At 44.3% G+C, this 27,930-nt stretch overlaps 1 protein-coding gene across 1 annotated transcript; it reads right to left on the bottom strand.

Moving 5' to 3' along the window:
- Positions 1 to 694: 694 nt before the first annotated feature.
- Positions 695 to 27,930, bottom strand: HYKK (hydroxylysine kinase). The gene is made up of 5 exons (XM_032270679.1): positions 27,823 to 27,930; positions 21,664 to 22,005; positions 19,708 to 19,847; positions 6,963 to 7,146; positions 695 to 1,316 (listed from the first exon to the last, which is right to left on the bottom strand). Exons 2-5 carry the CDS (start codon positions 21,998 to 22,000, stop codon positions 856 to 858), a joined length of 1,122 nt encoding a protein of 373 aa, XP_032126570.1. The 5' UTR covers positions 22,001 to 22,005; positions 27,823 to 27,930; the 3' UTR covers positions 695 to 855.

Here is a 27,930-nt window from a genome sequence, read left to right as displayed (position 1 = left end):
AGTAACCATTATATTTAGGTAGCTCCGGGATTAGTGGCCTTGCCTGGATGTCATTATTTGCTTCCTTGCCGTTCCAGGGTCTTCTGGCACCTACCTCTGGAGTTCCACTTTCAACTACCCTCTCAAACAAGTTAGAAATTGTCTCTAAGAATGCTGTCTGTGCTTTCTCCTACAGCATCTTAGTGTGTGCCTTCTCCATCCTTTCTTCTAGCACACATTTATTTTCAGATATTTTTAAAGAGCTCTGTGGGAAAGGCACTATAGTGACAGGTGTGATAAGAAGGGATGAGGAGACAAAAGGAAGTTGTACGTGGTCTCTGCCCTCAGACAGCTCTCGGGCGAGATGACTGCACAACCACGATCCATTATACAAAGCGATGGGCCGTGAAAAAGACACAGTGCACTGGGATTCCAGAGAAAGGAGAGATGAGAGGAGGTTTCATAGAACTGGCAGTATGTTAGTTAGATCAGTATGTTACGTCCGGATATTTAAAGTATGTCACTAAATCTATCTACAAATATATATCATTTTTAAAGTTTAAAAAAGTCATTAATCTCAGGGCCGGAGCAGATCTTGCAAGATAATCTGATTCAAAATGGTATCATTATACATGTTTTATAGACACGGCAAGTGAGACTCTCAGAAAAATATGCTTGCTCGTGGTACTTTGGTGAGTTTTAAAAAACCGTCATTAGATTGCTTGAAGATCTAAGGGATTTCATGCGCCTTAGTCAGAACGGATCCATTCCGTCAACTGATTTTTAACTATGCAGCAAAATCCTTCCTAACATTTGATTTGGTCCTATTTTAATGACCTGACTTCGAGTGAACTTTTAGTCACATGGAGATCTCAGTCACATGGAGATCCCAGATTCATAGGATTTGGCAGTTTCAAACCAGATTGCTTCTACAGCTTTCTGACCCATGTCAAACATTTGCTGTAAGTGTTTCCAGCCAGTTTTTGCAGTAACCATGAGATAGTCTTTGTTCTCTGGGTGTAGCTGGCAAGAGTATGCGGCCATGACAAGCGACTGACAAAAACGACTGCATACAAGTAAAAACAAAGCACTCCTCTCTACAGCTGTCAGTGGGGTGACGCTTTCAAACCCTGCAAGGACGTGACCTCCTACTTGTATAGGACTCTTGCTTTCAATCATCATGTACATGATGGTAATTGCCACTTCAAACACATAGTAGCCGTAGCTCATGTCATCAAAGTCTAAAATCCCAGACACCTGATATTCAGCATCTCCAGAGGCTGACTTGCAGGACTCCGTTAAAATATTGTGGTCATTGAGATCTCCGTGATTGATACCTGAAAGTAGAAAACCGTGTAAAAACAGTTATTGACTATCCCAGTTCATTCCCTTTCCACTTCTCTTTCACAGGCAAAAACGTTCAGATGATATGATAAGCAGTCAGAGATAAAGGGCAGTCAGAGATAAAGGGCCAGGCCCAATTTTTCTTGAAATAAAATAATTTCCTCTGAAAAGAATAAAAGCAGTTAATTTGGGATTGTTTTGGTTTTGCTTCTCATCAGTACAAGGCCAGAAGATGTAGACTGCAGTCACTGCAAATAACCTGATTTTGGCTATTAGAAGAGGAAAGGGAAAAGAACTGCTCACATCCAGAAATGTTTAAAAAGAATAGAAACATATTCATATTATTAGAAGAAGCAAAGAGTCCTAGAATGGACCAGATTTGCCTTTATTTTCATCTAGGATTTTATTTTATTTTATTTATTTATTTATTTATTTATTTATTTTTTTGAAACAGAGTTTCGCTCTTGTTACCCAGGCTGGAGTGCAATGGCGCGATCTCGGCTTACCACAACCTCCGCCTCCTGGGTTCAGGCAATTCTCCTGCCTCAGCCTCCTGAGTAGCTGGGATTACAGGCATGTGCCACCATGCCCAGCTAATTTTTTGTAGTTTTAGTAGAGACGGAGTTTCACCATGTTGACCAGGATGGTCTCGATCTCTTGACCTCGTGATCCACCCGCCTTGGCCTCCCAAAGTGCTGGGATTACAGGCGTGAGCCACCGTGCCCGGCTGTTTTATTTTTTTAATTTTTATTTTTTTGATACAGAGTCTCACTCTGTTGCCCAGCTGGAGTACTGTGGCACAGCCTTGGCTCACTGCAACCTCCGTCCCCTGGGTTCAAGCAATTCCCCTGCCTCAGCTTCCTGAGTAGCTGGATTACAGGCGGGTACCCACCACACCCAGCTGATTTTTGTATTTTTAGTAGAGACGGAGTTTCACCATGTTGGCCAGGCTGGTCTTGAACTCCTGACCTCAAATGATCTACCCGCCTCAGGCTCCCAAAGTGCTGGGATTACAGGCCTGAGCCGCCGTGACCGGCCTCACCTAGGATTTTAAACAAAACTTCCTGACAACATGGTAATTCTAAATTTCCTGTTTTTTAGTTATTGAAATAAGTGGTAATATTTTAAGTCAGTACTACGCAAAGTACTGACTGCTGGCGTCTGTGGCCAGTGCTGCTCTACAAAATATTACTAATCTGCATGACATAAGAACAGAGTGAAGGGTGTTTAGAAAATTTTACGGTGATATGACATCCAAGAGTGTGATCAGTGGCCTTGTCTCATTGAACAAAGCATACAGGAGTTCAACTTTTGTCAAACTCCTGTGGTTAGCTGCATGTGACACAAACTGTAAGCTAATCATGCACAGCAGGACCATATGCCAGACTGTAATGGGTTGGGGGGAAAACCCTACACTTATCTTTTATCATAGATAGTCTAAGAAGCACTGATTTAAGCCACCAACTCAGGATTAGTAGGAGATGTAAGTATCCATGAGCAGTGAAGTCCTGAGTCACACACGATATAAGGTATCTAATTTTAACTTTTAAATATAAGGCTGACTTCTACATGATTTAGGAGTGTGTAAATCATGCTTAAGCAATGTAGCAGAGTAAGTGGCACATATAAACAATATTATTGTACATCATAGATTTTAAGCTACGTATTTCTGAAATTAGGATATATTATACAATTGATTCAAAAATATATAAGGCAAAATTTGGCTGCGCACAGTGGCTCATGCCTATAATCCCAGCTACTAGGGAGGCTGAGGCATAGGAATCACTTGAACCCGGGAGGCGGAGGTTGCAGTGAGCGGAGATCATGCCACTGCACTCCAGCCCGGGCAACAGAGTGAGACTCTGTCTTTAAAAAAAAAGAAAAAAAAAAAAAAGGATTCAAGCTGAATGCATTGGCTTGTGCCTGTAATCCCAGCACTTTCAGAGGCTGATGTGGGAAGATCGCTTGCAGCCAGGAGTTTGAGACAAGCCTGGGCAACATAGTGAGACGTCATCTCTACAAAAACATAAAACATTTGCTGGGCATAGAGATGCATGCCTGTAGTCAGCTACAAAAAAAAAAAAAAAAAAAAAAAAAAAAATTAGTAAGATTAAATAAAATTGAAAGTGCTATTCTGTAGTAGCACTAGCCACATTTCAAATGCTCATAGCCACATAGGAGCTATTGAATTGAACAATGCAGGTACTGAACATTTCCTTCATTGAAGAAAATCCTACTGGACAGCAAGTACATTCTCTGATCACAATGTAATTACAGTAGAAATCAACAATAAAATATAACCAAAAAAGTTCATCATATTTTGGGGAACAGGATTTATACTTCTAAATACCCATGAGTAATAGTACAAAAAAAGTAGCCAGGCGTGGTGGCACACGCCTGTGGTCACAGCTACTCGGGTGGCTGAGGCAGCAGAATCATTTGAACCCAGGAAGGAAAGGTTGCAGTGAGCAGAGATTGCACCACTGCACTCCAGCCGGGGTGACAGAGTGAGACTCCAGTGAAACAAAGAGAGAGAGGAGAGAGAGAGGGAGGGAGGGAGGGTGAATTTCATGGTGTGTGAATTACATCTTAATAAAGCTGTAAAAAATAACAGGGGCTTGGTGTGGTTGCTCATGTAATCTCAGTGCTTTGGGAAGCCAAGGCAGCAGGATTGCTTGAGCCCAGGAGTTTGAGAGCAGTCTGAACAACATAGAGAGACGCTGTCTCTACAAAAATAAAAATATTCGCCATGCATGATGGTGCATGGCGGTAGTCCCAGCTGCTTGGGAGGCTGAGATGGGAGGATCGCTCGGGCCCAGGAGGTGGAGGTTGCAGCAGTGAGCTGTGATCGCACCACTGCACTCCAGCCTGGGTGACAGGGCAAGACTTTGCCCCAAAAAGAAAAAAAACATTTAAAATTATGCATCCAAAGATACCATACCATGAAAAGATAAGCCACAGAATGGGACAGAATGTTTGTAACACATATAACTAGCAAAGGACTCATATCCAGAATATATTTAGCACTTCTACAAATCAATGAGAAAAAAATAATTTCAGTAGAAAAACAGGCCAAAGACTTGATTTGGCACTCCTCAAGAATATATGTCAAATGGCCAGTAAATAGGGAAATGTATTTTTTTTTAAGACGAAGTTTCGCTCTTGTTGCTCAGGCTGGAGTGCAATGGCAGGATCTCGGCTCACTGCAACCTCTGCGTCCTGGGTTCAAGCGATTCTCCTGCCTCAGCCTCCTGAGTAGCTGGTATTACAGGCGTTAGCCACCATGCTTGGCTAATTTTTGTATTTTTAGTAGAGACGAGTTTCACCACGTTGGTCAGGCTGGTCTTGAACTCCTGATCTCAGCTGATCTGCCTGCCTCAGCCTTCCAAAGTGCTGGGAATACAGGCATGAGCCACCGTGCCCAGCTAGGGAGATGTATTTTAAAACCATGATGTAATAATAAACTAGTATGTACAAATCAGATTGAGAAAATTTTAGAAGTTTGACAACACCAGGGTGTAGAACAATAAAAACTTTTACCCTCTGCTAGCTGTAGTATAAATTCACAGAACCACTTTTGAAAATGTTGGTATTATCCAGTGAAGCTGAATATGGACATGTGCTATGACCTAGCAATCTTACCCCGAGGTAAACACTCAAAGACTAATGAATGTGTGTACGGACACTCAAGCATGTTCATGGCACCACTGTTCTCAATAGCCCCAAATAAGAAACAACCCAAGTATCTTTTAAGAGTAGAATAATATGTGATATATTTGTGAATACAATATTTTAAAGTTATAAAAGTTAACCAACTAGGCCGGGCGTAATGGCTCATGCCTGTAATCCAAGCACTTTGGCAGCCAAGGCGGGCAGATCACCTGAGGTTGGGAGTTCAAGACCAGCCTGACCAACATGGTGAAACCCCGTCTTTATTAAAAAGAAAGAAATTAAAGTAAAAGTTAACCAACTCTAGCCATATGCAATGACATGAAGAACTTACAAAAGTAGTATTGAGATTAAAAAAAAAAACAAAAAACAAAAAACGGAAGACAAGTGAATATATACTGTGGAGAGGCAGAGTAGGAACAGGGAGTTACACGGCCGCTGCAATCATCCAGATCATAGGATCTCCTATGAAGTAAGAATGGATAGAATTTGATTGGATTTGTGATGTGAGAGAATGAACAAAGTGGAGCCTGATGACTCCTAACTTTTTGTCTAGATTAATTAGGCAAATGGTGGATACCATTTTAATGAGATGAAGACGACTGGGGGAAAAACAGCTTTGAAGGGGAAAAAAATCACCTCTTTTCACACTACACCTTACATTGTGTTTACACAAAGTAAGTAAATACTGAGGCCTATCTTAGGCCTTGCTAGAAATGCCCTTCAGTTCCTTGCCCTTTTTTTTTTTTTTCAGACGGATTTTGCTCTGTTGCCCAGGCTGGAGTGCAGTGGCACAATCTCGGCTCACTGTAAACTCCACCTCCAAGGTTCAAGGGATTCTTCTGTCTCAGCCTCCCAAGTAGCTGAGATTACAGGCATGCACCACCCTGTCCAGCTAGTTTTTGTATTTTTAATACAGATGAGGTTTCATCACATTGGCCAGGCTGGTCTCAAACTCCTGACCTCAAGTGATCCATCCGCCTTGGCCTCCCAAAGTGCTGGGATTATAGGCATGAACCGCTGTGCCCAGCCAGCTCCCTGCCTTTGACCAGTACTTAATGCTGGATGAAAAGGCTGGTAATATCTAGATGTATACCCTAGAGAAACCCTTGTCTGTATACACAGGGAGAGGTATACTAGAGCAGCGGTTCCCAACCTTTTTGACACCAGGGACTGGTTTCATGGAAGACAATTTTCCATGAACAGGAGACGGGGGAAGGATGGTTTTGGGATAAAACTATTCTACCTCAGATCATCAGGCATTAGATTCTCACTGAGATCCCTTGCATGTGCTGGTCACAGTAGGGTTTGTGCTCCCATGAAAATCTAATGCTGCTGCTGATGTGACAGGAGGCTAAAGTCGGGCGGTAAAGCTTGCCAGCTGCTCACCTCCTGCTGTGTGGCCCAGTTCCTGGGGTTTGGGGACCCTTGTACTAGAGTGTTCACTGCAGCATCATTTATGTAGCAAAGAAATGGGAAGCAACCTAAAATTCCATTAACGAGAATAGACAAAAAAATTGTAGTACGTGCTAATAAATTATGGCATATTCATACTATGGAATACTATTTAATAGTTAAGCTAATAAACTAAAACCACAAATATTCATATGGATCAATCTGCAAAACATGTTGAATAAAAAAGCAGGTTGCAGAATAATAATACACTGTGATACCATTGATGGAAGGTTTGAAAAACACAAACCCCTGCTATACCTAATTTATAAATCATACATAGGTAGCGTGCAAATTTCATGGGAAGAAGAGAGGTAGACTCATGTAAAGTTTAGAGGAGCCTTCAATGTAGCAATTTTGAGGAAAGTAAAAATATTATTCTTTAAAAAGCAATAGGAGCAAATATGGCAAAATTTTAAGATTTGATAAAGCTAAACTGCACCTCTATACTTTTCTGATGATGTGAAATTTAACAATTTAAATATCAAGAAAAATATTTAATTGGGAGAATTACTCACATTCTCGAAAATGACTTAATTTGCTCATTACTTCCTCCTTGAACAGATGAATGACCTGCTCAACAATCTCTCGGTTTCGATTCTGGCCCAGGGCATACAGGTATTTCTCCAGAAGAGGAACATTTTTCAGATTCCAGATGAAGTTCTCCCGATGAAGACTACTTAGCTTTGGGTGATGGAATTTCTAAATTGAAAGCAAGATATTCTTAGTCTCTTGACAGAGCAACCGCTGCTGAGAGAGGTGAGAGGTACTGCACATTTATTTTATTTTTATTTTTGAGATGGAGTCTTGCTCTGTTGCCCAGGCTGGAGTGCAGTGGTGTGATCTTGGCTCACCACAACCTCCACCTCCTGGGTTCAAGTGATTCTCCTGCCTCAGCCTCCTGAGTAGCTGGGATCGCAGGCAGGCATCACTATGCCTGGATAACTTTTTTGTGTATTTTTAGTAGAAATAGGGTTTCACCATGTTGGCCAGGCTGGCCTCTATCTTCTGACTTCAGGTGATCCACCCGGCTGGGCCTTCCAAAGTGCTGGGATTATAGGCGTGAGACACTGCACCCAGCCAGTGCTGCGCATTTTTAATCAACCAGATCCTGTAGAACTCACTATCACAAGAGATCTGCTGTTTCAGAAGAAGACTTGCTCTACAATGGCCAGGGAGTCTCTGAGAGAGAGAGCTGGCATTCTCTCACGGTCATTGACTTGCCCATTTACTTTAATTCACAAAATAGTAAGCCCTTCATAGCTGCGCAGGATCTCTCAGTTTTGGGAGCACATTCCCAGCTCACTTATCCTCATAATTATGTGAAGATAGGCATTATTGCCCACAGCTTACAAAAGAAATGGGAGGCAGCTCTAAAGAACTCTGTTCTCACCCATGCCCCTAGTTACCTCTCTGACTTCATCTTCTACTGCCTTTGCCCCCCTACTCCAACTACCCTGGCCTCCCTGCTGTTCTAGGAACATGCCAGGCATGTTCCCACCTCACAGCCTTTTGCTTTTGCTGTTTCCTTTTCTGGGGATGCCCTTGGCCAGACTTCCACATGGTTAATGCCATCATTTTTGCCAGCTCTTTACTCAAAAAACACCTTCTCTGTGAGAATGTCCTGACCACCATCTAGAATTTCATCCCTCTCTCTCTCCGAGATTTTGTATCTGTTGTCTCTGCTGAGTTTTTCTTCTTCTTTTTTTTTGGGACGGAGTTTCGCTCATGTTACCCAGGCTGGAGTGCAATGGCGCGATCTCGGCTCACCGCAACCTCCGCCTCCTGAGTTCAAGCAACTCTCCTGCCTCAGCCTCCCAAGTAGCTGGGACTACAAGCATACGCCACCATGCCCAGCTAATTTTTGTATTTTTAGTAGAGACGGGGTTTCACCATGTTGACCAGGATGGTCTCGATCTCTTGACCTCGTGATCCACCCGCCTCGGCCTCCCAAAGTGCTGGGATTATAGGCGTGAGCCACCATGCCTGGCCAGTTTTTCTTCTTATCACTTTTGCTATGGTAATGTTTTGCTAATATTTGTCATAGTTCAACTTATTTTACTGTCTACTCTCATTAGAATATAAGCTCCATGAGGGATAGTGCTGCTTTTTGTCTGTTTTGTTCACTCCTGTATCCCCACACCTAGAACAGTGCCTGGTACATTGAAAGCCCTGCTCGAGCAGTATTTACTGAATTAAAGGATGTTCTTAGAACACAAAATTCTGGAATTAGAAGGCCTTTAGAGTTTGACCACTCTATCTAAAGTTGTAAATAATTTTCACTATCATTGCATGAATGGGGAAACTGAGGTTCGCAGAGGGATAACGACTTGCTATTACAAGGCTGAGGGAGGACTTAGATCTGACTCACAGTTCGGACCTCCTTCACAGAGTGGGTGCTGGAAGGTGCCTTGATGCTCATCCAGTGAAATATGTTTCAAACTTTTTTTGACCATGACTTGCAGTAAGAATTATATTTTACCTCATAACCCCAGTATACAGGCACACACACATATAAAGAAAAAAGTCCCAGTAAACAATCCTTAGACTATTACATGTGACATATTCTGATGTTTTTAAAATTATATTCTGGCTGGGCACAGTGGCTCACGCCTGTAATCCCAGCACTTTGGGAGGCTGAGGTGGGTGGATCATTTGAGGCCAGGAGTTCGAGACCAGACTGGCCAATGTGGTGAAACCCCATCTCTACTAATAATACACAAAATTAGCTGGGCACGATGGTGGGTGCCTGTAGGCCCAGCTACTTGGGAGCCTGAGGCAGAAGAATCGCTTGAACCTGGGAGGCAGAGGCTGCAGTGAGCAGACATTGCACCACTGCACTGCAGCGTGGGTGACACAGTGAGATTCTGTCTCAATAAATAAATAAATAATAAAATAAATAAATATATTCTATTTATTTTAAAAGTTCATCTAAATGGATTTCAGTACTCACTATTATGACCAGGAGTTTGAGAACCTTCCCCTGACACTTCTCTTAACAGTAGCATTGGCCGGGCGCGGTGGCTCAAGCCTGTAATCCCAGCACTTTGGGAGGCCGAGGCGGGTGGATCACGAGGTCAAGAGATCGAGACCATCCTGGTCAACATGGTGAAACCCCGTCTCTACTGAAAATACAAAAAATCAGCTGGGCATGGTGGTGCGTGCCTATAATCCCAGGTACTCAGGAGGCTGAGGCAGGAGAATTGCCTGAACCCAGGAGACTCCGTTGCGGTGAGCTGAGATCGCGCCATTGCACTCCAGCCTGGGTAACAAGAGCGAAACTCCGTCTCAAAAAAAAAAAAAAAAAAAAAAGTAGCATTTTCTTGCTAAACGGTCATGTATCCTGTTTAAATACTTGCTGATATGGTTTGGGTATGTGTCCCCACCAAATCTCATGTTGAACTGTAAGCCCCAGTATCAGAGGTGGGGCCTGGTGGGAGGTGATTGCATCATAGGGGTGGTTTCTTATGAATGGCTTAGCACTCTCTTCTTGTGCTGTTCTTGTGATAGGGAGTGAGTTCTTCTGAGATCTGGGTTTTTTGTTTTGTTTTGTTTTTTGCGATACAGTCTCTCTCTGTTGCCCAGGCTGGAGTGCAGTGGTACGATCTTGGCTCACTGCAACCTCTGCCTCCCAGGTTCAAGTGATATTCCTGCCTCAGCCTCCCGAGTAGCTGGGATTATAGGCACCTGCCACCACGCCTGGCTAATTTTTGTAATTTTAGTAGAGATGGGTTTTACCACATTGGCCAGGCTGATCTCGAACTCCTGACCTCAAGAAGGCTGCAGAAATTTGCATAAGTAAAAAGGAGCCAAGTGCTAATAGCCAAGACAATGGGGAAAATGTCTTGAAGTCCTTTCAGAGACTTATGTCCTGGAGGGCTAGGAGGACAGGATGGTTTTATGGGCCACGCCCAGGACTCTGCTGCCCTACACAACCTTGGAATATTGCTCCCCGCATTTCAGTTGTGCCACCTCCAGCCATGGATCGAAGGGTTATGGTACAAGTACAGCTTGGACCACTTCTTTAGAAAGTGCAAGCTTAGAAGCCTTGGTGACTTCCACGTGGTGTTAAGCCTGTGGGTGCACAGAGTTTAAAAGTTGAGGCTTAGGAGCCTCTGCCTAGATTTCAGAGGATGTACAGAAAGCCTGGATGCTCAAGCAGAAACCTGCTGTAAGGGTGGAGCCCTCATGGAGAACTTCTACTAGAACAGTGCAGAGGAGAAATGTGGGCTTGAAGCCCCTACACAGAGTCCCCACTGGGGCACTGCCTAGTGAAGTTGTGAGAAGAGGGCCATCATCCTCTAGTCCTCAGAACGGTAGATGCACTAAGTTTGCACCCTACTCCTGGAAAAGCCACAGCCACTCAATACCAGCCCTTGAGAGCAGCCACAGGGGCTGAACCTTGCAAGGCAACAGGGTTGGGCCTGCCCCAGGCCTTGGGAGCCCACCCCTTGCATCAGTGTGCCTTGGATGTGGGACACGGAGTCAAAGGAGATTATTTTGGAGCTTTAAGATTTAATGACTGCCCTGCTGGGTTCTGGACTTGCATGAGGCCTGCAGTCCCTTCCTTTTGGCTGATTTTTCCCTTTTGGAATAGGAGTGTATACCTAATGCCTATACTCCCATTTTATCTTAGAAGTAAGCAACTTGTTTTTGATTTTATAGGCTCATAGGCAGAAGGGACTTGCCTTGTCTCAGATGAGATTTTGGACTGTGGGCTTTTGAGTTAATGTTAGAATGAGTTAAAATTTGGAGGGACTATTGAGAAAGGATGATTGTATTTTGCACGGTGAGGAGGACACGACATTTGGGAGGCCAAGGGTGGAATGATATGGTTTGGCTCTGTGTCCCCACCAAATCTCATGCCAAACTGGAATCCCCAGTATTGGAGGTGGGGCCTGGTAGGAGGTGATTGGCTCATGGGGATGGTGTCTCATGAATGGTTTAGCCCCATCCTCCTGAGGCTGCTCTCGTGACAGTGAGTGTGTTCTCATGAAATCTGTTGTTTAAAAGTGTGCGGCACACCCACCTTGCTCTCTCTTGCTCCTGCCCCTGCCGTGTAAGACACCTGCTCCCACTTTGCCTTCCGCCATGATTGGAAGCTTCCTGAAGCCTCCTCAGAAGCAGAAGTCACTATGCTACCTGTATAGCCTGCAGAACCATAAGCCAATTAAACCTATTTTCTTTATAAATTACCCAGTCTCAGGTATTGCTTTTTTCCCCCCCCCCAGGTATTTCTTTATAGCAATTCGAGAATGGACTAACACACTTCCCATGGGAGGTACTTTTTACCCTCATGGAGATGGCTTTGTGTTTTTCCTTTTGTGGAGTTAAAATCTGCCTCTGCCTCTCTAATAGTATCCATGCCACTGGTTCCAGCTGTGACCTCTGGGGCCATCTGGAACTGGATTAGTCCTCCACATTTTTGAGGATAGCACTCCTGCTCCCTTGTAGTCCTCTCCCTCAGAGTCTAAGTCTGTTGCCCAGGCTGGAGTGCAGATGCATAATAGCTCACTGCAACCTCTGCCACCCGGGTTTAAGTGATTCTCATGCCTCAGCCTCCCAAGTAGCTGAAATCTCAGGCATGTGTCACCATGCCCAGTTAATTTTTTAGTATTTTCAGTAGAGACGGGGTTTCATCATGTTGGCCAGGCTAGTCTTGAACTCCTGGCCTCAAGTGATCCACCCCTTCAACCTCTCAAAGTGTTGAGATTACAGGTGTGAGCCACTCCACCTGGCTTTGGAGCCTTACCTCTCTTTTTTTTTTTTGAGGTGGAATATCACTCTGTTACCCAGGCTGGAGTACAATGGCATGATCTCAGCTCATTGCAACCTCCGTCTCCCAGGTTCAAGCGATTCTCCTGCCTCAGCCTCCTGAGTAGCTGGGGTTACAGGTGTGAACTACCATGCCCAGCTAATTAAAAAAAATTTTTTTTAGTAGAGATGGAATTTCACCATGGTGGCCAGGCTGGTCTGGAACTGGAGTCTTCTCTTTTCTACCTTTTACATCCTGTGTATTAAGTACCAATGCAGATCACAAAAACACTCTGCGTAGTAAGCACGGAAAATACACTGTTAGGAGCTGTTACTTTTGGGAAGTGGCATTGTGAAGGATTGGAGATAATGGTGGAGAGAAAAACTATTAATTTTATACCTTTCAGTGCTGTCTGAAAGTTTAATTATGCATATTTATTACTTTTTTTTTTTTTTTTTTGAGATGGAGTCTCACACTGTTGCTGGGCTGGAGTGCAGTGGCGTGATCTCAGCTCACAGCAACCTCTGCCTCCCAGGTTCAAGTGATTCTCCTGCCTCAGCCTCCTGAGTAGCTGGGATTACAGGTACCTGACACCACACCCAGCTAATTTTTTGTATTTTTTGTAGAGACGGGGTTTCACTATGTTGGCCATAGTCTGGTCTTGAACTTCTGACCTGGTGATCCACCTGCCTGGGCCTTCCAAAGTGCTGGGATTACAGGTGTGAGCCACTGTGCCCGGCCTGCTTTTATTTTTAAAGAAAGTAAAATAGCTGGGTGTTACGGCTCATGTCTATAATCCCAACTAGTTGGGAGGCTGCAGATAGAGGATCACTTGAGCTCAGGAATTCCAGAGTACCCTGGGCAACACAGAAAGTAAAATATGACATTTCAGTTGGGTTTCCAGTGAAGCGACAGTCTACTCAGGGAAGGCTCTGAGTCAGCTTCTGGAATAGCGGCACGATTGTTCCATGCAGCCACAGACTTCTTAGCTCTAGTATCAGGTACTGAGAAGAATACTGGGGTTGAGTCAGACAGATGTAGGTTTCAACTGGCTCTACCACTTAATATACCAGATCTTGATTTCCTTAGGAGCAAAGTCAAGCTATCAGTTACCAACTTTACAATCAGTTGTGGATTAACTAAGACATGAAATGAAAACTTCATACATATAGGGGCTCACTACATGTTTGTTAAAATCAGTGTTGTCCTTGATCTGCCGGACTCCTCTGGCCTTTTTTTTGGGGGGGGGGGGACAGAGTCTCACTCTGTTGCCAGGCACCAGGCTGGAGTGCAGTGGCGCAATCTCGGCTTACTGCTCCCGGGTTCAAGCAATTCTCCTGCCTCAGCCTCCCGAGTAGCTGGGACTACAAGCGCATGCCGCCACGCCCAGCTAATGTTTGTATTTTTAGTAGAGAGGGGGTTTCACCATGTTGGCCAGGATGGTCTCGATCTCTTGACCTTGTGATCCACCCACCTCGGCCTCCCAAAGTGCTGAGATTACAGGCGTGAGCCACTGCGCCCCAGCTCCTCTAGCCTTTCTGTCCACTTGGCTCCTTGCTACACCAACCTTAATTCTTGAGAACCTCATCAGCACTCTTTATTAGCGTATCTTAGCCCTCCTCTTCTTATTAGGTTAGTGCAAAAGTAATTGCGGTGTTGGAATTAAAAGTAATGGCAACACCGCAATTACTTTTGCACCAACCTAATAGCTTCTTCATTCTCTACCCCATGCTCTCTGGCTTCCATTTCCCATGCATCTTGTTTTCTCCGGTACAAAGCTTTGACCACAGTCATACTCATAAGCCTGTCCGATATATTTTTCTTTTTTATAATTAATGAAATCTCCTGAGATTGACATCCAGCCCATCTGCAGACCAAACAACCACATTCCAGTATGAGTTGGTCCCTCCACTGTGAACTCCTCGGTTCTGGCCCCTACAATCCCCAGAACTCCTGCTTACTTTGGATCCCACAGGCCTGCCTGACCAAATGCCGGAAGCTTCAATGGCCCAACCATGTCCCCAGCAGAGCAGCCACAGCTTTGGTCCTGCCTACATGACTAAAATACTATACTGGCATGTTATCTTTTATAGACTCTACAGTTCTTAGTACTCAGAGAAAAACTGAGAACTTAGCTCCTGCAAAGGCGTCGGGTGAGACTGGGTGAGGGGATGAGCAACAGGAATAATGCAATGATAAAATGCATTGTGATACCAAGGGAAGAATGCTTGGTTCCCTCTAGAGCGCCCTTGTCCTCTGTAAGACAACTTAAAATAAATTGCATAGCAGAACAGCCGATGGCTAAATGCACAGCAGAACCGACTCACCATCAGCAATGATGTGGTGCTACTTCCCTCTGAAAACGGTATTCCTTTTCAGAATATAGCAGGAAAAGTTGAAAGTTCAGTGGCCATAGCATATGAATGAAGCCCACAGGGCAGAAGGAAAGGTGGCTGGTAAAGGAAAACTTTATGTAACAGACAGTAATTTAAACAGCTCATTTAGTAGGTTTAAGGTAGACGGAGTTTACTGAGCACTACAGTCACGTCCAAGTTTTTGTTGTTGTTTGTTTGTTTGTTTTGAGATGGAGTCTTGCTCTTTTGCCCAGGCTGGATGCAGTGGCATGATCTTGCCTCACTGCAACCTCCGCCTCCTGGGTTCAAGTGATTCTTCTTGCCTTAGCCTCCCAAGTAGCTGGGATTGCAGGTGACTGCCACCACGCCCTGATAATTTTTGTATTTTTAGTAGAGATGGGGTTTCACTATGTTGACTAGGCTGGTCTCAAACTCCTAACTGCATGTGATCTGCCCACCTTGGCCTCTCAAAGTGCTGGGATTATAGGCATGAGCCCCCGCACCTGGCCCAGTTCAAAGGTTTTTCTAAATAAAATTAACATGTGGGCCAGGCACAGTGGCTCATGCCTGTAATCCCAGCACTTTGGGAGGCTAAGGCAGGCAGACCACAAGGTCATAAGATCGACACCATCCTGGCCAACATGGTGAAACCCCGTCTCTACTAAAAATACAAAAATAATTAGCTGGGCATGGTGGCGTGCACCTGTAGTCCCAGCTACTCGGGAGGCTGAGGCAGGAGAATCGCTTGAACCCATGAGGCAGAGGTTGCAGTGAGCTGAGATCGCACCACTGCACTCCAGCTGCCAACAGAGTGAGACTCCATCTCAAAAATAAATAAATAAAATTAATATGTGAAGAAAATTTCCCAAAAATAAATTTAATTGTAACTATTTAAATCCGAATTATATTAATATGAACAAACGGACATTTTAACGCAAATCCATAAAAGAATTTGCTCAAACTTAATTGAAAACTATTTCAGCTGAAATGCTTAATATGTTTACCACCCAAACCCTTGCAGAAGCTCAATAAATATTTGTTGAATAAATGAACAGAGTAAAATATAAAATGGTGATTATTGTAAGTATAGGAAAAGGTCTGTGGGTTTATAAACATTTGCTGAGCACCAAGTATGTCCCTGGGCTGTAGAATCGTATGGCACATGGCTAAATGGGTCAGAGAATGTCATCCCTGGAGGATGAGATGATTGGCAACTTCATTTTTCTTTGTATTTTTATCTGGTTTTCTTTAAATAATGAACCACAGAAGGATTTTTTAATCAGAAAAAAAGGTTACAGGATTTCTATTTGAGGATCTAAGGGTAAATGAATACTATTTACACTGCAAGATGATCTTCAGTTTTTGGCCAAGAGGGGTGTAATGGGAGGTTGACCCTCCTGCCAGAAAAAGCAAAAACAGTGGACAAAATATATTAAACACTGGTTTTCAAGTTATTAGATGTTGGGGAATGAAAAACAGTGATCCCTGAGAAAATGAAAACAAACAAGGGGCCCAGGTGCAGTGGCTCGTGCCATAACCCCAGCACTTTGGGAGGCCGAGGCGGGTGGATCATTTGAGGTCAGGAGTTCAAGACCAGCCTGGCCAACGTGGTAAAACCCTGTCTCTACTAAAAATACAAAAAAATTTAGCTGTGCGGTGGTGGGGCGTGCCTGTTATCCTAGCTACGCAGGAGGCTGAGGCAGGAGAATCACTTGGGCCTGGGAGGTAGAGGTTGCGATGGGCTGAGACGGCGCCACTGCACTCCAGCCCGGGCGACAGAGTAAGACCTTGTCTCAAAAAATAAGATAAAATAAAATAAACAAGGGGAGTTCACCCAAGCTCACTGCCTTGACAGAGGATGCAGTACAAAGAGGGAAGACCTAGGTGGTGCTCAGAGGACTGAGTTGAGGAGGTAGAGCTGAGAGTCCCAGGAGACCATGGCAGCTTGAGTTTGCATGGCAGATTACCAGAGATGGAAGAGCTGCGTTACGTCCCCCTTGAGAATTTAGCAGATTGTGTATGATCCATGTGTAAATGTGGGGAAACTACTCAAAACTGGGGAGAGAACCGCCTGAAAGGATTAGGGGCAAGAGTACATGGCATGCACAGGGCCAGGAAAAGCGCCTGTTCCTACCATCCACACTGGAAAACCTTACAGTTCACAAGACACTGAAGGATTTGGATCAGTAGTAAATTGATCCTCGGTCCCATCTATCAAGTAGTAAAAGCACGACCCCAAAGGATCAAATTGCTTCCTGGTAATTTCACTACATCCACTCAAGGAATCCCAGGAATCCCAAGCATAAGAAACATGAAGAAAACTGTACAAAGTCACGCCTTATCAACTGCTCAAAACTAGAGATAAACAGATTTTTTTTTTTTTTTTTTTGAGATGGAGTCTTTCTGTTGACCAGATTGGAGTGCCATGGTGCGATCTCGGCTCACTGCAACCTCCGCCTCCTGAGTTCAAGTGATTCTCCTGCCTGGGCTGGGACTACAGGCGTGCACCACCATGCCCAGCTAATTTTTGTATTTTAGTAGAGACAGGGTTTTTCATGTTGGCCAGGCTGCTCTGGAACTCCTGACCTCAAGTGATCTGCCCATCTCAGCCTTCCAAAGTGCTGGAATTACAGGCATGAACCACTGCACCCAGCCTCAAAAGAGAAAGTCTTAAAAGCAGCCACACACATACAAAAGATCTATTATATTCAGAGGAACAATCTGATGGCAGATTTCCTGTTAGAAATAACGCAAGCAGGCCGGGCGCGGTGGCTCAAGCCTGTAATCCCAGCACTTTGGGAGGCCGAGGTGGGTGGGTCACGAGGTCAAGAGATGGAGACCATCCTGGTCAACATGGTGAAACCCCATCTCTACTAAAACTACAAAAAATTAGCTGGGCATGGTGGCGCGTGCCTGTAGTCCCAGCTACTCAGGAGGCTGAGGCAGGAGAATTGCCTGAACCCAGGAGGCGGAAGTTGTGGTGAGCCGAGATTGCGCCATTGCACTCCAGCCTGGGTAACAAGAGCGAAACTCCCGACTCAAAAAAAAAAAACAAAAAAACGAAAGAATGCATGCAAGCAGTGAGCCCGAGGAAGCAGAGGTCATGCCACTGCACTCCAGCCTGGGCAACCGATGGAAATGCTGTCTGGAAAATTAAGGAAAGAAAAGAGAAATAATGCAAGCAAAAGTGGAGCAATGTCTTTCTTCTTTCCTTTCTTTTTTTTTGAGACAGAGTCTTGCCCTGTCACCCAAGCTGGAGTGCAGTGGCGTGACGACAACTCACTGCAGCCTCAACCTCCTGGGCTCAGGTGATCCTCCCTCCCACCTCAGCCTCCCAAGTGGCAAGCACTGCCACACCAAGATAATTTTTTGTATTTTTAGTAAAGACAAGGTTTCACCATGTTACCTAGGCTGGTCCCAAACTCCTGGCCTCAAGTTATCCTCCTGCTTTGGCCTCCCAAAGTGCAGGGATTACAGGCGTGAGCCACCACACCTGACCTAAACCTCTTTACTTTATAAATGACGACCAGTGTCAGGTATTTCTTTTCTTTTTCTTTTTTTTTTTTTTTTTAGATGCAGTTTCGCTCTTGTTGCCCAGGCTGGAGTGCAATGGTGTGATTGCCACTCGCCACAACCTCTGCCCCCCAGAATCAAGCAATTCTCCTGCCTCAGCCTCCAGAGTTAGCTGGGATTACAGGCATGCGCCACCATGCCCAGCTCATTTTGTATTTTTAGTAGAGATGTGGTTTCTCCTTGTTGGTCAGGCTGGTCTCGAACTCCTGACCTCAGGTGATCCACCCATCTCAGCCTCCCAAAGTGCTGGGATGACAGGCATGAGCCACTGTGCCCAGCCTCAGGTATTTCTTTATAGCAGTGTGAGAATGGCCCAATACAAAGACCAAACCCCTGGCTAGACATGGGGTAGCTCATACCTGTAGTCCCAGCACTTTGGGAGGCGAAGGCAGGAAGATTGCTTGAGCTCAAGAGTTTGAGACCAGCCTGGGCAACATGGTAAAGCTCTGTCTCTACAAAAAATACAAAAATTAGGTAGGTGTGGTGGTACTCTCCTGTAGTCCCCGCTACCTGGGAGGCTGAGGCGGGAGGATTGGTTAAGCCTGAGAAGTTAAGTCTGCATTAAGCTGTGACTGCACCACTGCACTCCAGCCTGGGAGACAGAGTGAGACCCTGTCTCAAAAATAAATAAATAAATAAATAAAAGACCAACCCCTTCTCTTCCTCCTCCTCAGCCCACTCAAAGTGAAGATGACAGCGAAGACCTTTATGATGATCCATTTCCACTTAATAAATAGTAAATACATCTCCTTTTTCCTATGATTTAAAAAATAACATTAAAGGTACTCACAATATTTATTGAATAAATGAAGATGTTTTATGGGCAGGTCTAAAAGGTGCCTGTCATACATTATATTGTTTCTATAGGACAAAAACATCCTTGATGCACTTTATTAATTCATTTGCAACTTAGCTATTGCTTCATATGGAGCTCCAGCTGATTATACTCTGTCTGGATGAAATCTTCAGGTTTCCATTGGTGAATATTGACTGTTTTCAGTGAGCAGCATAAAGAATAGGATGAATTTCTAAAAATTTAGGTAATCTTCCCAATACACTAGTAAGATATATTTATTTTTTAATTTAAAAAAATTTTGGAGACAGTGTTGCTCTGTTGTGCAGACTGGAGTGTAGTGGTGTGATCTCGGTTCACTGCAACCTCTACCTCCTGGGCTCAAACGATTCTCCTGCCTCAGTCTCCCGAGTAACTGAGACTACAGGCATACATCACCATGCCCTAAATTACTGTAGTTTTTAGAAGAGGCAAGGTTTCACTATGTTGGCCAGGCTGGTCTCAAACTCCTGGCCTCAAGTGATCCCTCTGCTTCAGCCTCCCAAAGTGCTGAGATTACAGGTGTGGACCATTGCACCCAGCCCACACCAGTAAGAGTTAGGCAGAAGTTAGCCTTATTGTCATAAAATTTATGCATTCTAGAACTCCATTCCCTCTCCATTCCCTTCATAATGTACCTTAGGTAGAACACCATACATAAAAAGAGAATCTGATTCTTAGTTTATTTTACAAATAAAATAACAAACAAACCAATATCCCTTAGAATAAAATAAAACCCCAAATCTTACCTCCAGTGTCTTATCCAAGTTGGCAGCTAGCTTTCCAATTTCATACAATAGCTGGGGGCTGATGGGAATCTCAGCGATGGGTCTTCCTGGGAGGTAAGTCAGCAGCCTCACCAAGTAGTTTTTGATTTCAGAGCCACTATCTAAATGGATGAAATGAAATATCCTGTCAATTATTCTAAATATATATAGATAGGTAGATAATTAGATGTAATAGAATTAGAAGCTATTCTGCCTTTGCAAGTATTACTGAAAAGAACAGAAATTAAGGGCCAGGCGCGGTGGCTCAAGCCTGTAATCCCAGCACTTTGGGAGGCCGAGGCGGGTGGATCACGAGGTCAAGAGATCGAGACCATCCTGGTCAACACGGTGAAACCCCGTCTCTACTAAAACTACAAAAAATTAGCTGGGCATGGTGGCACGTGCCTGTAATCCCAGCTACTCGGGAGGCTGAGGCAGGAGAATTGCCTGAACCCAGGAGACGGAGGTTGCAGTGAGCTGAGATCGCGCCATTGCACTCCAGCCTGGGTAACAAGAGTGAAACTCCGTCTCAAAAAAAAAAAAAAAAAAAGAACAGAAATTAAAAAACAAAGCAAAAAAATGTGCTAACCTGAAACAACTTGGCAGGATTCTATGAGGCAGAGTTGAGCAGATCAAGTGAGAAGGTGGGATACACAAACCTGAAGAACGCTGGAATTGGCCATTTACATACCAACAAAATTATAGCCCTAACTCTGCTGGCCTTAGCTCTACACAAAAATTACCTACTGTGGTAGGTGAATGCAAAAATACATACTCTTTTATAAGTTCACAGTTGACAGAGGTGAGGTACAAATCAATGACTTCCAGAATCAGGCTTCTTCAGAGGTAAATTCTGGGACAGCCTGTGTTTGCAACACAGGACAATAACTACGTCTCAGGGACCGAAATGAGCCTCAGGTGTTTGGGGCAATGCAAATTAAGAAAGAATGGTGAACAATGAGGACAGAAAAAGAAAATCAAGATTCAAACCTTTACAAAACTTGAAGAAATTGATTTTAGCCTGCCGTTTTAAAGAGCTGAATTCGGCACATCTTAGCATTTTGGTATTTAAAGGTGAAAGGGACTGTCTCACAGATGTGGACTGGCGGCCTTAGGGATTTAAGTGGTCTGTGTGTTGAAGGTCACATATACAGTAATGACAAAGCTAAAATCTAAAATTCTTGATTTCCAGTATTATGCCATTTTTACTATACCACAGCACCAGAATGTATAGCTTCTCTAAGTAATAAATATATTTTATTATTTTTATTTATTTATTTATTTATTTATTTATTTTTAAATAAAAACAGGCCAGGAATAGTGACTCATGCCTGTAATCCCAGCACTTTGGAAAGCAGGCAGATCACTTGAGGGCAGGAGTTCAAGACCAGCCGGAGAAACATGGCAAAACTCCGTCTCTACAAAAACACTACAAAATTAGCTGGGCATGGTGTCATGTGCCTGTAGTCCCAGCTACTCAGGAGGCTGAAGTGGGAGGATCACCTGAGCCCAGGAGGTCAAGGCTGCAGTGAGCTGTAACTGCGCCACTGCACTCCAGTCTCGGTGATAGAGTGAGAAGCTGTCTCAAAAAATAAACAAACAAACAAAAAACAAAAAGAAAACCCCCAAAACCACCACCAACAAAACAGACAAAAAGCAAAACAAAAAATGTTCCCCTGATTTCCACAGGTCCCCTTAGTGACTGTCAGGGCCTTTCTGAACAGAAAACTTAAAACTGGGCTCTAACCAATACTCACTGCTGTGGCTTCTCCTCATACTGAAAAACTCAACACCTCTAAAGGTGTACTATTGAGGTTGCTAAAAAAAATAATAACCACATCTACACTTGGAATTATGAAGCTGCTCTCCATGGTTCTACTTGTGGCCAAATGCAGTGGTGTACGGACAGGAGATGATCAGCAATCGGTCGTTGCTTACCTACAGACACAAGCGAAGTTGTGTTGTCTCCTTTAGTGCGACACACAGAGGCTGTTGGAAATCCAGCTGCTTTCAGAAACATGACAATGTGATTCTGCACTTCAATCAGGTCTGGATTCTTGCTAGTCTCGGTGTTGCTTATTTTGAGGACGTATTCAGTTGGGCCGTCTTTGGTTTTTGTGACGTAGACATGAAAGTTTTGGTCGTCATAGCCAGGAAGTGGCTGGACCTTGGAAACTTTCAGCCCGAACACTGACTCCACTAGCGCAGAAGCTTGTTCCTCACTGAAAGTGGGTTTACTAAGAGCCTCTGACTGCAGATCATTTCCACTTGACATTATGTCTAGGGGAACAAAAAGCAACAAACAGAAAGGGGATATAGGATGAATATATTTATTTAAATGATTTTTCTCAAGGCAGACCAATAATGTTTCTATGGATTCTGTACTTCTTTTGATTATTCAGTTGTACTCATAAAGTTAAAAAAAAATCAAATCAGTGAATGAGATCAAGAAGTAGATGTTTTGGGCTGGGGACGGTGGCTCACGCCTGTAATCCCAGCACTTTGGGAGGCCAAGCTGGGTGGATCACCTAAACTTGCTAATTCGAGACCAATATAGAAAAACCCCCATCTCTACTAAAAATACAAAATTAGCCGGCATGGTGGTGCATGCTGTAATTTCAGCTACGCAGGAGGTTGAGGCAGGAGAACTGCTTGAAACCCGGGAGGTGGAGGTTGTGGTGAGCCTAGATCATGCCATTGCACTCCAGCCTGGCCAACAAGAGCCAAACTCTGTCTCAAAAAAAAAAAAAAAAGGTGTTTTGGCAAGTGAATACAAATTCTTATAGGACAAATTATTAAACTCACCTCCTAAACGCAGACCAGGAAAGCACTTGGTATCACCTCATACAACCTCTCCTCCTCATCATCAATTTTATAGGGGAAAATTTGGTCCTGAGAAGTTAAGTGACTTGCCCAAAGTTACATATTAAGTCACAGTAAGAATTCAGCTCTTGGGCTGCGCATGGTGGTTCAAGCCTGTAATCGCAGCACGTTGGGAGGCGGAGGCAGGCAGATCGCCTGGAGAAAGGAGTTCGAGACCAGCCTGGCCAACGTGGTGAAACCTCGTCTCTACTAATAATACAAAAATTGGCCAGGCCTGGTGGTGGGCACCTGTAATCGTAGCTAATCGGGAGGCTGAGGCAGGAGAATCACTTGAACCTGGAAGGCAGAGGTTGCAGTGAGCTGAGATCACACCAGCACACTCCAGCCTGGGCAACAGAGTGAGACTCCGTCACACACACAAAAAAACAATTCAGCTCTCCAGACTTCTAATCCATGATTATGTCCTTTTGACTATATTCCTACCATTTTAGGTTAAACAATAAATACAGTGATCTTTTATAGTCACAGTTTGGTTAAATTATAAGGATCATCATCTAATTTATAACATATATTTCAAAGATAAAAATGGAGATGCATGAGCAAAGTATTGTATGAGTCACTGGAGGAGATTAAGGCCACAGAACCAGTGAAAACCTCTATTAACTGTATTAACCTGAAACGACTGAATTAACACTGAAGTGACCGAGTTTACATTAAATTGTAAAAAAGCATAAAGAATATGCTTCCCACTGCTAAGAGGACTAGGGGCTTAAAATTAAGGTCAGTTACAAATAAAGTTACATTTGAGTTTGTGACCGATGAAATTAATATCTGCCAAAATTGTGACAGAGAGGGAGAGAAATTACTACAGCCTAAGGAAAGACATCCTTGAGAAGGCAGATTTGATTTTTTTTTTTTTTTTTAAAGATAGAGATCGGGGGGTCTCACTTTTTTGCCCAGCTTGGTCTCGAACTCCTGGCCTCAAGCGATATTCCCACTTCAGCCTCCCAAAGTGTTAGGATTACAGGTGTGAGCCACTGGACCTGGCCTGAGTTGAATTTCTTTTTTTTGAAGCCAGGTCTTGCTCTGCCACCTAGACTGGAGTGCAGTAGTGTGATCATGGCTCACTGCCACCTCAACCACCAGGCTCAGCGATCCTGAACCTCAGCCTCCTGGGTAGCTGGGAATACAAGAGCAGGCCACCACACCAAGCTAATTTTTTGTATTTTTTGCAGAGACAGGCTTTCATCATGTTGACCAGGCTGGTCTTAAACTTCTGAGCTCAAGCGATCTGCCCGCCTCAGCCTCCCAAAGTGCTAGGATTACAGGCATGAGCCACCACACTGGGCCTTGAATTTTCAAGTATGATTTGGATACATAGGGGAGGGAGGAGACTGTTTTCTTTCACGTGGTAATTCCACCCTGTGCTACCCATATGTGGTGTATTTCCTGAGCATCCAGGTACATACGAAAGAGAATGTAGCGTTTCTGAACATCCTTCAAGAACCCAAATATTTAAGGTCCTTACAATCTCATTTTGTTTTCCCAAAATAGTTTTGTTCTAATCGTTCTTTCATACTGAGTTGTAAATAATTGATAACATCTTGAGGGTGAATTGCATTGTAGGGTATGTTTTGATTGCTGTTCAGGAGACGCAGTATTATATAAAAAGAATCTATAGGCTGGGCACAGTGGCTCATACCTGTAATCCTAGCCAGCACTTTGGGAGGCCACGGTGGGAGAATTGCTCAAGGCCAGGAGTTCAAGACTTGTCTGGGCAATATAACGAGATCCCTTCTCTACTAGAAATGAATGAAGGAATGAATGGTTAGCTTTTGTGGAAAATGGAAGATCTGTTCCTTCTGACGGAGAAGGGACATGAGAGAACTTTCTGAGAGGCAAGTTTTCTATCTTTTGATTAGGCTTTGGTTACATGGCTTACATTTGTCAAAACTTAAATGAACTAGTAAGATCTGTGAATATCAACTTACCTTTTAAAAAGAAAGAACCCTTCTGAGAAATTGGCTAGAACAAGGGAGGTGAATCTTAGGACTTTCTTAGAACTCCCAAAAATCAGACCATATGCCTGTTAATGCCTAATTTCTTTGGCTCTGTCACAGCAAAAACCCACCTAATTCCAGTGAGGGAAAGGGGATAACTTTCAGGGAGATACACCAGTAATGTATGACCCCCTCCCTGCCTCAGTCCCAGGACTATAGCCTAACGACTCAAGTTAAGGGTAGGTCAAGCATAGTGGCTCATGCCTATAATTCCATCACTTTGGGAGGCCGAGGTGGATGGATCACCTGAGGTCAGGAGTTTGAGACCAGCCTGGCCAACATGGCAAAACCCCATTTCTACTAAAAATTAAAAAAAAAAATTAGCTGGGTGTGGTGGCAGGTGCCTGTAATCCCAGCTACTCAGGAGGCTAAGGCAAGAGAATCACTGGAAATGGTGTGGGGGGGCTTGGGAAGTGGTACAGGGTGGAGGCTGCAGTGAGACAAGACTGCATTACTTTACTACTCCAGCATGGGTGAAAGAGTGAAACTCAATCTCAAAAAAAAAAAAAAAAAAAAAAAAGAAAGATAAAGAAAATAAGGGAAAGGTAAACCTCAAATGCTAACCACTTCCCCCTCACATGGGCCTTCCCTGATCCTCCTACCCAAAGTGATTGCTCCAGCCTCTAAACTTGCATAGCTGTGTCACTGGTCGGTTTCCATTACCTGTTATTACAAGTCAGTGCATTCTTGACAATCACATTTCCTGTTTACTTTCTAACCAGGCATTTGCTTTCAGAGCAAGTTGAGCCATTCTGATTTTGTTCACTGAAGATATTGTGACAAAGCCTAAATGGAGTTTCAAAACAATCTTTGCACTTGAAACTTCTGGGAACCAACATATCCTATCACACTGTATTTATTAGGCTTGAAACTTTACAAGGAATTTATCTTTTTTTTTTTTTTTTTTTTTTTTTTTGAGACAGAGACTTGCTCTGTCACCAGGCTGAAGTGCCATGGTGATCTCGGCTCACTGCAACCTCTGCCTCCCAGGTTTAAGTGATTCTCCTGCCTCAGCCTCCCAAGTAGCTGGGACTACAGGAGCGCACCACCACATCCAGCTAATTTTTGTATTTTTTACTAATAGAGACGGAGTTTCGCCATGTTGGCCAGGATGGTCTGGGTATCTTGACCTTGTGATCCACCCACCTCGGCCTCCCAGAGTTGGGATTACAGGCGTGAGCCACTGTGCTGGCTGGAATTTGAACATTTCTTCTGGAGATATGTAAACTCATATATGGCAAGTATTCAGAATGTAATATGAATTGAAGCATTAACTCCAAGATGAAATCCTGGAGTCATTTTCAAGTCCCAAAGCGTTAAAGATGTCAGAACAATTCCGAATTTGACATGAATTGTAAGTTCTTAAAGTTGGAAGGAAACTTAGAGGCAACGGGTGAAAACCAATTTCCTTTCTAGTCCAGATGTTCCCATAAAATCTTTGACTTGTTAAGCTCCTGTTTGGAGAGCTCTGTTTTCCACAGCTGTGTAACAGGAAGGTTGTTAGGGCTGGCCATCCAAAGAGACTTACGTGATAAAAAGTTGTGTTGGGAGAAATAGGACATATTTTAGTCCCAGCTCCACTACCTAACCTCTGAAACTTGCGGACTAGTCATGTCTCCTCTAAAACCAAGTTGCACTAGATGATTACCACAAGTCCCCTCTAGCTCTAGTATTCCGTGCCTCTAAAGTTCTTTAAGTTTGCCTTTTTTTCTTTAAACAAGGACTCCAAATCATAGAACTAATAGCACAGATCAAGTCAACTCCTGAAATAAAAACAAAGAAAAAATATGTTTATCAGACATGTCTGTCTTCTTCATCAAACGTCTCCTCTGTATAAAGGGGATTCTTTTTTTTTTTTTAGACAGGGTGTGTCACTCTGTCACCCAGGCTGGAGTACAGTGGCCTCATCATGGCTCACTGCAGCTTCCAACTCCTAGGCTCAAGGGATCCTCCCACCTCAGCTTCCCAAGTACCTGGGACTGCAGGCAGGTGCCACCATGCCTGGGTTTTTTTTTTTTTTTTTTTTTAACTTTTTGAAGAGACAGGATCCTGCTATGTTGCCAAGGCTGGTCCCAAACTTCTGGGCTCAAGCAATCCTCCTACCTTGGTCTCCCAAAGTGCTAGGATTACAGGTGCAAGCCATCGTGCCTGTCCTTTTTTTCTTTTTCTTTCTTTAAAGAGACAGTGTCTCACTATGTTGTCCACTCACGCATTTTAAAAAATTAATTTTTTTTCCTACTTCATTCAAAGGGAGAGGAGGAATTCAGGTCCTATAGGTCGTTGGTCTGTATATCCAGCCAACAGTATTTTAGCTCCTAAAAAAAGCCCGCAGGAAGCAAGTGTTTTGCAACTCCAAGTGTCTGCACAAGAATCTCACCACCTTTGTCCTACAGCCAGGGGGACTGGACCTTAGACTCTGTACTTTGTGCAAGGTATACCAGACAAGAAACAGGAGTCATTCCTGATTCTTTCCTGTCCCTCACTCCCAATGTGTAATAAAGTCTGGTAAATTCTACCTTAGCATGCCTTCCAACTTCACCTTTCTTCTCCTACATTCCCTTTTGCTGTGTCCCTCCAAGGGATTATACCCAGTCAATCTCCGTATTCTCAGCCCCTAAGCTAGTCCCTTATTTAATATTAAATGATGAACCAAGGGTGACCTTCACTCCACAGACCCACGGGGCGGTTCACGAAACAGAAAGGGGATCCCAAGGGGATCACCAAACAGAAAGGCGGGGAATCTAGCATCCGCAGTTTTGCAAAGACAGCGGTGCATTACTAGGTGCTTTTAATGCACCTTCCCGGTGGGCGAAGGGGAAAGAGTGGTGGGTGAGCGGGCTGCGGAGGGACTGCTGAACCTAGAGGCAGGAAAGAGAGGAGGGGGGCGCGTGAGTCAGGTTCGCAGCGTTATCTTGAGGTCCTGTGGAGCTGAGACTGCTCCCAGGAGACATCTGCCGGGCGGGGCTGGCCTCGACAGCCTCTCCGTGCCACGCCTTCATTCTGGGGTCCCAGCCCTGCCCTCCTGGTACAGGTGAGGTCCGGGGAGGAGGGTGGCTTGCCCGTCACGGCCGCAGCGAGCTGAGGGGAGCTGGGGGAGCCTGAGGCACAGGACTCCAGGCTCCACACCTGCAGCGAGCCTCCCTGCCCTCGAGGGCGCCCCCGATCCCCGCCGCGGGGCCGCGGGCTCGTCTCTGCTCCCCCTTCCTCGTCTCACCGGCAGCGACCCGACGTCCTGGGGTGGATCCCGCTCTGCAGCAGCCAGGCACTGCGGCCCCTGCCCTGCACTCGAGATAGAGCAGGGCCCGGGGCCCACGCCCCTCCT

The sequence above is a fragment of the Sapajus apella genome, unplaced genomic scaffold (assembly GCF_009761245.1).
Source record: "Sapajus apella isolate SASKATOON/1434 unplaced genomic scaffold, GSC_monkey_1.0 scaffold214, whole genome shotgun sequence".
NCBI lineage: Eukaryota > Metazoa > Chordata > Mammalia > Primates > Cebidae > Sapajus > Sapajus apella.
The sequence above is the reverse complement of the archived record's forward strand: the minus strand, read 5'-3'. Positions and strand labels throughout refer to the sequence as shown.